This window comes from Gossypium arboreum, chromosome 6, assembly GCF_025698485.1.
Source record: "Gossypium arboreum isolate Shixiya-1 chromosome 6, ASM2569848v2, whole genome shotgun sequence".
Classification (NCBI taxonomy): Eukaryota; Viridiplantae; Streptophyta; class Magnoliopsida; order Malvales; family Malvaceae; genus Gossypium; species Gossypium arboreum.
Genome location: NC_069075.1, coordinates 224,649 through 234,594, shown reverse-complemented (window position 1 = coordinate 234,594; position 9,946 = coordinate 224,649). Strand labels below are relative to the sequence as shown.

The window sequence follows — 9,946 nt, the reverse complement described above, 5'->3', positions numbered from 1 at the left end:
AAGTTATTAAACTGTTAGATTTATTATTATTTTTAAAAAAAAGTTTGATCAATGAACATTAAGCAACAATTCAATTACCAATACGATAAATCAATATCCATTGACGAGTAAGAAAACGTATCCTAAATCCAAATTGATTTGACTCTCAATGTCAAAAATCATTGAAGAAAACTATTTGCATTTTAATTCCTAGTTTCGTGATGTTTAAAGTAATTTCATGAAAAGAAAAAACAAAATTATACATGAAAATAGGAAGAAGAATTTTTATTATTGAGTGATGTGAATTGAGAGGGCTATACAACATTAATTTTAACAGCCTAATGACTTAATTAAAAAATTTAAATAATTCAATAACTTTTTATAATTTTTAAAATTAAGTGACTAAAATATAAATTTATTAATAGTTTAGTGACATCGAGTGTAATCAGTGATTTAAATGGCAATGTTTCTCTGTCAAAAAAATGTGTTTTCTAATAATCAAATGTAAGACTAAACACACGGTTACACACCTAAAAGTTTCGGACAAAAAAAAAAGTGCACCATTGTTTTTTTCTTTCATTCTTGGGCTACAGGTTTCTAGTTGGTAGTAAAGATAGGTTCTATGGGCTTAAAAGCTGCCACTTTACGGCCGACCAGCCACCACGTGCAGCCCGTTTTCAAGGTCAAAGTTGCTAAGTATTCGGCATGATCATCGATCTTCAGATATCGAGTCTGTAAATCGGATTCAGTCCTTCAAAAATATTCATTGAAAGAAAGAAGAAACGCCTTTGTAAATTGACAAAAGCTATGGTGTCAGAAACCGGAGGCAACCGATGTGCATATTTAAGACCATGAAAGTTCACAAAACCAATCATTACCAGGGATGTATTCTGGCCGAGTCCTAATACTGCCAAAGCTCAAGCTCGACTAGAAATTCAAAGTTTGATACTCAGCTCAAGTTCAATCAAACATTTGTTTTTTAAGCTCGAGATATAATTGAACTACTCGAGTTCGAGCTCAATTAAACTCGTTTACCAATTTTTATACTCAAGCTCGAGCTTGGCTTGATAATTAAACTTAAGGTTAATAATATATATTAAGGGCAATAATGTAATTTAATAATATAAAAATATGAAAGCTTGATAAGACTTGGGAGCCTTTCAAGTCAAGTGTTACTAAGCTCGAATTCAACTTGAATGATAGCTCAAGCTCGACATTTACACCCCTAACATTACAAAACAATCTCCCAAAATATCAACTTAAGCTTAACCAATGGTGTTCGTGCTAATATATTAAAGACTAGTGATGGTACCTGTCTCTTACAGGGCAGCTTCCTGGTCCTATCTTTCGAGGACAACCCATAGTAAAAATTAAACTACAACATCAAAATGAATAGCAGGGAGGACTATTGTTATCTAAAAACAAAAAAGAACAAGCATCCAGGACACCGAACTATATGTCCCCGAAAGCGTAACGAAATTTTAAACCAAGAAGAAACTACAACACCGATAATGACATAGCCCAAAGAGTTAACCAGAATACTTCTTAAGTGATAACAAGAAGCTAGGAACCTGAAATTCAAGAAAATCAAGATGGTGAACATCCTTTAGATTCTAATACCGCAAAGAGTCGTAAGTTGAAAAGCCCCAAATCTTTTAACCTATGCCCTCGAAAAGAAACTAATATTCACATAACTATAAGTTATATATGTTGACACGAACCAAGAAATGAGGAAAGACGGAAGGTAAAAGTACCGTGGAGGCCGCTGTACTAGGAGTCAAATTGTATTTTACTCCCTCTACTAAAAAAATGGACAAATTAGTCCTTATACATTGGACCAAAGAATAAACTAATCATTTAAATTAAATAATTCATCAATTTATACTGTTAAAAACCAACCTAGATGACGGACCAAAATGGAACCATCAAGTCAATAAAAAGCAACCAAAATATTTTGAAAATTGATATAACTCGCTAACATGAAGCACACAATGAGGAAAGATTGAACCATAAAACCAAAAAAAGCAACCAAAACATTTTGAAGATCAATATAACTCACTAACACGAACCAAGCAATGAAAACTCGAATGTAGGAAGATGGAACCGTAATTCCAATAAAAAAAAACATTTCAAAATCAATATAACTTGCTACAACGAACCAAGCAATGAAAACTTGTATATAGGAAGATGGAACCATAAAGCCAATAAAAAGCAACCAAAACATTTTGAAAATCAATATAACTTGCTAACATGAACCAAGCAATGACAACTCAAATGTAGGAAGATGGAACCGTAATGCCAATAAAAAACAACCAAAAGATTTCCAAAATCGATATAACTTGCTAACACGAACCAAGCAATGAAAACTTGAATGTAGGAAGATGGAACGTAATGCCAATAAAAAAAACAGAAACATTTCGAAATCGATATAACTTGCTACCACAAACCAAGCAATGAAAACTCGAATGTAGGAAGATGGAACCATAATGCCAATAAAAAAACAACCAAAACATTTGCTAATACGAACCAAGCAATGAAAAGTTGAATGTAGGAAGATGGAACCATAATGCCAATAAAAGAAACAGAAACATTTCGAAATTGATATAACTTGCAAACATGAACCAAGCAATGAAAACTCGAATGTAGGAAGATAGGACCATAATGCCAATAAAAGAACAACTATGACTTGCTAACACAAACCAATGAATGAGGAAGATCGAACCATAAAGCCAATAAAAAGCAACCTGAACATTTTGAAAATTGACATAACTTGCTAGCAAGAATCAAGCAAAGAAAACTCAAAAGTAGGCCGTTTTAATGCTGCAAACAATCAATTGCATCAAAAGGTTGGTGCCTTCTAACAGTTATTCAAAGACAACCTCATTTCAGTGGGATCTTAGACCCATATAAGTCACATTTTAAAGCATCAAAAGAGTACAGCAGCAATACAAATGCCTTGCAATGAACAACATGAAATCAAAGACAGCAATGAAGATTATTCAAATTTTCCTAAAAACATAAAAGTGAAAAGACGAGAATAGAAAAAGAGAGAAATGGCTAGTTTTTGAGTCCACGTTTTTGGTACTGAGCGACCTCGCCATCATTAGGGAAAAATCCCATGAGTCGACCCGCTGAGTTCTGGTACGCGTACATAAATCCACCCATTAACCCAATCAACCCTCCTGTCACCATTGAAGGCCCTTTTAATCCTGGTTTTATCCCTGCATCAACCAAGAAAAAAAAAGGATGAAACTTTGAACCAAAAACCCTTTTTTCCCCCAATTAAATCAAATTCAAATGCTAATAGATCAAAAAAGAAAAGACCCACATGCATTTCAATGTTACAAGATTAGAAAAAAGGGTTACCGGAGAGGTAGCCGACGGTGACTGAAACGCCGGTAATGGTAGTGAAACGGAGGTAATCGAGGGTGTTGAAATTGCCAACGACTTTGGTGAAAGGAGGGTTTCGATCTATAACTGGGTACTCTGGTTTGGCCGAAGCTGTTATGTCTGTATTCATCTTTGATGTTCGGTTTTTTTCTTTGTTTTCCCTATTGCAGGCGCTGTTAGTACACTCGATTGGGAAAAATAAATAGAAGAACAGAACAGAACGCCTCTGGTCGGAATTTGTTTTTGATTCTTCAGATTTGGGCCAATCCAAAAACCATGTTATAAAATGGATTTATTTTCTGTTTAGTGGTGATTGGTTTTGGGCTTTCACATTTGTGCATGTAAAGAGCAAAGCCTGTTTATGTGGACTGAAAAATTAATTAATTTTATATTTTAGTCATTAAACTTAAAAAGTTACAAAATAGTTATTATATTATTTAAAATTTTCATTTAAGTTATTAAATTGTAAAAATTATTGTTATATAGCTTTTTCTATTTACACTACCTTTGTCAATCGAAAACTCTCCTTTTTATTCTCTTCTACAACTTAGTTTTAATTCAAACAATTTTTTCTCTTATCTTTGATATTGACAGTTAAATCAACTTGGATCTAAAATATAATTTTCTACTCATTGGTGGATACTAATTCACTATACTGATCGTTGAATCATCAATGATCACTTTGCTGGTATCTATGAACAAGCAGGAATAGTCGAGTGTTTAATGGCTGAAGCTTTGATTAGGAGAGTATTCTTGATAGAGGCATGCGATTAGCATCGAGTGTTATTGAGGCCCAGGTGGAGATGTGGCCGGTCGTCAAGCAAATCGTTGGCAGGCAACCTACGTTGATTTGATGGGAATGACTGCCCTTAGGCTTGCTAAAGCTAAACACCGATGGCGCGAGAAATGCTTCTTCGAGGGTCACTATTGCGGTTTGTGTGTTTTGCAACCATGAAGGGAGGTGGGTACAAGGTTTTGCTCACAATGGGGGCTAGTGCTGTGGGGAGTTCCGCCCTTAAATAAATCTAATTGTAAAATTATTTTTTAATTTTATTTTATTTTATTTTTAATAGTTTTCTTAATTCATTATTTTAGTAAATTCTTAGTATTGTCTCATTTTTCTTAAAATTATTCAAACAATATTTCTATAAATGTTACTCAAATACCTAACTTTTTGGTAAATATACTTGAGAGATCCTCCTATTATAGGGATCGGATCAAATTAGTCCATGCATTATTAAAAATATTAAATAAAGTCAAATTGGAATAGAATTAACATTTAATGTAAAAAGAATATTATTTACTATCTAAAATGTTAATATTTTAAGATTTTATGGTTCGTAAATAAAATTTTTGTTTGAAATTAAATCGCGATTAAAATAAAAAAGAATTTTCAAGGTATTTTTCTAAACAATAAATGTTAACTTCACTACAAATTGGACTTTTTTTTAATAGTACAAGAATTAAATTGATCTGTTTAATAATATAAAGATTAATTTGATCTTTTTTATAATACAGGGACTTTCCAGGAAATTTAACCTAAATGTTTTTCTTTTAGTTCATAATAAAATAATAAAAAAAGAGGTCCCTAATACACACACGCCTTTGCTTGCTGCTTCCCTCCGGTGATAGTTACCGCCTTTGACCTAAGAAACTATTTCAAGCTCCTTTAATCTTTCTCTCCTCTGAAAAGAAGCTTATTATCGAATCAAAGTAAATTCGTAGCTTTAATTATCGATTTTCGAATTGAATTTTGGGCGTTGCGTAATAGGAGCTGAGAATTTAGAACGATGTCGGAGAAGTTCTCGCCGACTCTCAGAATCGGAGATCTCAGTGATTTCATAGCACCGTCTCAAGCCTGCGTCGTTTCTCTCAAAGGACTCAAAGCGACCCCTAAGAAACCTGAACCTCAGGTACTTACACCTTTACTCCATTACTTTCCTCAATTATGAATCCATTTTTTAAGGATTTTTTTTTTTGTGATTTTTTCCAATTTTGATTCGGAATTGCATGCAATAGTTATTATTATTTTTTTTTTTTGTAATTTGGTCCTGTTTTAGCTTGGTGATGTTTTATAATCGCATAGGCTTAATTCTACTAATTTATCAAATTATTTAGCAGTAGAAGGGAATGAATTTTCGTTATTTTTGGTTAAATTTTTCTTATTTGAAATGCTTTGCTGAAGGTTTTAGCTGGTAAGAGTCAGCAAACTGAACCAGTAAAAATTTCACTCAAGGATTGCTTGGCATGTAGGTAATATGTTTCTCTATCTTCGATCTATCCTTCTTGTCTTTAAAATTGCTTATCTTGTCCATTTGAGGAAATTTTCCTGTTTATTAAGGGTATAATTTTAAGGTAATTATCAGAATGGTTGAATGTTGAATGACTAGTTTATGACTTTCAATTGTTCCTTGCGATGTTGTAGTGGGTGCATAACCTCAGCGGAGACTGTGATGCTTGAGAAGCAAAGCTTAGATGAATTCCTTTCCAATATTAATAAAGGGAAAGCTGTAATTGTATCCCTGTCTCCACAGTCAAGGGCCTCCCTTGCTGCTCACTTTGGCATCCCTCCACTAAAGGTATGATGTAACTTTAGAAACCTAACCTAAAACACTTTGATCGTGGCATTCTATCCCCTATCTGTAATTCCTTCCGACTAAATATGTGATTCCCAACATATGATATTGCATTATTCTGTTTGAAGTACTTCAAATGTTGCCTAAATGTTATTTAAGTTGAATGTTTCTAATTATGGAAGTTCTTTTCTCATATTTCAGGTTTTCAAGAAACTCACAACTTTTTTAAAGTCTTTGGGAGTAAAGGCTGTTTTTGATACTTGCTGTATTAGAGACTTAACATTGATTGAAACTTGTCATGAATTCATTGCTCGATATAAACAAGGCCAAGCAACTGATGACGAGAAAAGCAAATCCTCACTCCCGATGCTGTCCTCATCATGTCCAGGTATACATCTTTTCTAGCAATAATTTAATTGTATTGCCTCTTCCTAAAACCCCAAAATGCTTATGCACAGATGGTTTGGACTTGTGTATTATATATGGAGTAGACTATGGCAGGGATGTCATAGTAATTTATAGAATTCCAGTGACCGAAAGTGGTTTTCTTGTGTGTCTTTCTCTAATTTCAGGGTGGATATGCTATGCGGAAAAACAACTAGGATCCTATATTTTACCATACATATCCTCAGTCAAGAGTCCTCAGCAATCAATGGGAGCTGCTATTAAGCATCATCTATGTCAAACAATGGGTTTCAGGTAGTCTTGTCTGTTCAACTTTTATTCATCAGACTTGTGATTTCTTTTGGTCATGATCATGCTATTAACAACACTTCTGCTAGCAGAGACAACTTAAAACTTGTTATGTACTCTAGTAATGATATTTGGCTTTTAAGTTTCAGATGAATTGCGCGAGTAGCAATTCTCTTATAATTTAATTTAGAAAACTAAAATCTTGCTAAATTCCGTAATTTCCAATGAATTACAGCATACTGTTTACAACTAAAAAGCCTTCCACACTTCTAATGCTAGTGGAGAAACTTGAAAGTAAATGAAGATTGAAGGTCATAACCGTAACAAAATCATATTCATTTGACATTCTAAGTACTTCCATATTAATGAGTATAATTAAAGGATTGTTCTAATTGCTTTCCTTTTAACAATGTGGGTTGTAGAACATCACTCCACTCCCTTTTATCTTTTTTATTTACTATTCAAGTGCTACAAAAAGTTAGCTTTTTATCTATGGACTGACATTTCAGGAATGCCAATCTTCAGTTGGTATCTGATAAAAATTTCTAATCTTATATCTTGATACTATCCAAATATTAGAGGAAATAGAGAATGCTGAAAGCTTTATATTATTCTTAATGCTTGAATTACCAGATAATTCATTTTACTTGATAGGCCGGAGGAGATTTACCATGTAACTGTGATGCCATGTTATGATAAGAAGCTTGAGGCTGCCAGGGAGGACTTTGTTTTTCAAGCAGAATCTAATGATGAAAGCCATGCAGATCAAGGTGTTTGTATTCCAGAGGTTGACTCTGTCTTGACCTCTGGAGAAGTATTAGATTTGATACAGGTGAAGTCAAGGTTGCACATTATCTTAATTTGACATTTTAATGTAACAATTTTATGTTAATTACCTTATGGCTTTATGTAATCATTTTTAATTTATTTGGTCAATTTATGCAGTTGAAAGAAGTTGATTTTGATGCCTTGGAAGAGTCACCTATAGATAGAATGTAAGTACCACAATTATCCTCCCTAAAGAGATCCTCTATTGCCACCTTGTTGTTACATACAAACGAAAATTATTATCGTTCCACAGGTTGGCAAATCTTGATGAGCAAGGACATCTTTATGGTGTCTCAGGAGGCTCTGGAGGTTATGCAGAAACTGTCTTCCGGTATGCTGCAAAAGTTCTCTTTGGAAGAGAAATTGATGGCCCTTTGGACTTCAGAATTATAAGAAATTCTGATTTCCGAGAATTGAGTCTAGAAGTAAGTTTGCTTTTTAATTTGATAGCATTTTCTTTTAGCATGGCTTTGTTAACTAAACTCAAATGGCTCAAATGGTCATGGTACCAACTTCAACCCTACATTTATTTCTTTTTCTCCTTTATTATCCTGACAGTCAAATATGTAGGTGGAGGGGAAAAGCGTGCTGAAATTCGCCCTATGTTATGGCTTCCAAAACCTGCAAAACATTGTCAGGAAAGTTAAAACAAGGAAATGTGATTATCAGTTTGTGGAAGTCATGGCATGCCCTTCAGGTTTCTGTTTCCTTATATCCTTTTATCTTTTTGGATGTCAAATTGGGTTTTTGAAACATTCACTTGTAACTTCTTATAAGATGGTGAAAATTCCGGTTTAGCATAACAGTTCGGTATGTTAATACATGCAGGTTGCTTAAATGGGGGAGGGCAAATCAAGCCAAAGCCAGGACAATCTCCAAAGGAGTTAATTAAATCATTAGAAGCCATTTACATGGAAAACGTGAGTATCTATTTTTGGTTATGAATTTATTCACTTTTTTTGGAAAACCAAAAATAATAATTCATCAAGCCAAAATACTTCGTTATGGACAACAATTATGTACGTTTGGCTGGAGTATTATTTTTTCCACATGTTTTAGTCACTGGTTAGCTATAAACTAATCACAATTGGTAATTTTTAGCCACATACATGACTTGTTTGTGGCAGAGAGAAGGAAAAATTTTCACTTACTTTGTAGAGGTCTTATTTTTTACAAGACTTTTTACTCATCTTTCTAATTGCATGTTTATATTTGTACTAATTATTGTCTAAACTAATTTAAAACATGTGTGTTAAATAAGTTTTTTCCTTGTGTTATTACACTAGTAACCCAATGTAGCATTAAAAAGCATAACCATACTTGCAAGGCTATACTGCTAAAAGTGAGCATTTACATGCCATAAACAATCAAGCTCTCTTTCAAATATGCATTTATTCCTTTTTGTTCTTTCTTTTTAATTGATTCTTCATTATGCCATAGGTTCTGGAAGCTGATCCGTTTAAGAACCCTCTGGTAAAACGGTTGTATGATGAGTGGCTTGGGCACCCAGGTTCTGAAAAAGCGAAAAGGCACATGCACACAGGATACCACCCTGTTGTAAAAAGTGTCACTGCTCAGTTGCACAATTGGTAAAAACACTTTTCTAACATATCTGGTCCTGTTTAACATGGTAACTTTTCCTCTGTTGTCTCTCCTTGAGTGCATGTTCATTGTTTTTCGGCCGTGGCATGTCTTCGTTGGTCGTTTATTCCTTTCGTAATTGCATTTGCAAGGAGACCAATTTTGATAAGGAGATAATTTGTTTTGAAGAAAATTATTTATTATCACAATCTTTTTCTTTTTGGCTACGTCTTTATCGGATACGGGTATGTGTTCGATATTTCGTATACTCATTTGTTTTAACCTTTTAATGTATTTGAAGAATCATACTCAATACGTACGTCCGAATGTATGTCATGTACAACTGTCGGACACAAATACTTTATAGAAAAAAAAGGGTGTATGGGTAACATAGCTTGTCATGTATATGCTGTATTAGATATTAGGCAAAAGAAGGGAATTGATTCGTGTTCTTAATGGTATCTAGAAACATTTTATAGCATATATGCCAGTGTGTATGTTGTTGAGGTTTTGTTTTGGTTAATGTACCTATCATGTCTCTTTATTATAGGGATTGATCAATTTAATCCTTATATTATTAAAAAAATCAAATTTGGACAAAAATTGAGATTAAAATTATTTTTACTGTTCAACATTTTTCAATATTTTTACTATTTAAATAGTAAATGTTGAAAATTGATTTTTTAGGTAAATTACTCTATAGTTATCCAAGTTTTTGTTATTTATTATTTTAATCACCGCTGTTATATAAATTGAATTTTGTCACTCCAAACAGATTGAACAGAATAATATTTAATATATATTTGTTGATATAATACATAGAATTATTCATAGCTTCTCTTCAACTTTTAAGTGGGAGGATAATACATTTCAACATATTTGAACTTATATCCTCCTGC

At 33.2% G+C, this 9,946-nt stretch overlaps 2 protein-coding genes across 2 annotated transcripts; one reads left to right on the top strand and one right to left on the bottom strand.

Moving 5' to 3' along the window:
- Positions 1-2,791: 2,791 nt before the first annotated feature.
- On the bottom strand, positions 2,792-3,629 carry LOC108480839 (NADH-ubiquinone oxidoreductase 20.9 kDa subunit). Its single transcript, XM_017783960.2, has 2 exons — positions 3,346-3,629; positions 2,792-3,200 (listed from the first exon to the last, which is right to left on the bottom strand). Exons 1-2 carry the CDS (start codon positions 3,497-3,499, stop codon positions 3,037-3,039), a joined length of 318 nt encoding a protein of 105 aa, XP_017639449.1. The 5' UTR covers positions 3,500-3,629; the 3' UTR covers positions 2,792-3,036.
- Positions 3,630-4,927: 1,298 nt separating this feature from the next.
- On the top strand, positions 4,928-9,570 carry LOC108480617 (protein NAR1). Its single transcript, XM_017783666.2, has 11 exons — positions 4,928-5,282; positions 5,555-5,622; positions 5,795-5,948; positions 6,147-6,333; positions 6,518-6,644; positions 7,293-7,470; positions 7,584-7,633; positions 7,720-7,891; positions 8,037-8,163; positions 8,295-8,386; positions 8,907-9,570. Exons 1-11 carry the CDS (start codon positions 5,160-5,162, stop codon positions 9,057-9,059), a joined length of 1,431 nt encoding a protein of 476 aa, XP_017639155.1. The 5' UTR covers positions 4,928-5,159; the 3' UTR covers positions 9,060-9,570.
- The last annotated feature ends 376 nt before the right edge of the window (positions 9,571-9,946 follow it).

Bases quoted from the DNA above. Each gene is read 5' to 3' on its own strand.
- LOC108480617 (XM_017783666.2), top strand. From the start codon at position 5,160: ATGTCGGAGAAGTTCTCGCCGACTCTCAGAATCGGAGATCTCAGTGAT. The intron at 5,949-6,146 runs GTATGATGTAAC...CTCATATTTCAG, and splicing joins TTGGCATCCCTCCACTAAAG to GTTTTCAAGAAACTCACAAC. The intron at 7,634-7,719 runs GTAAGTACCACA...ATCGTTCCACAG, and splicing joins GAGTCACCTATAGATAGAAT to GTTGGCAAATCTTGATGAGC.
- LOC108480839 (XM_017783960.2), bottom strand. From the start codon at position 3,499: ATGAATACAGACATAACAGCTTCGGCCAAACCAGAGTACCCAGTTATA. The intron at 3,201-3,345 runs GTAACCCTTTTT...TGGTTGATGCAG, and splicing joins CACCGTCGGCTACCTCTCCG to GGATAAAACCAGGATTAAAA.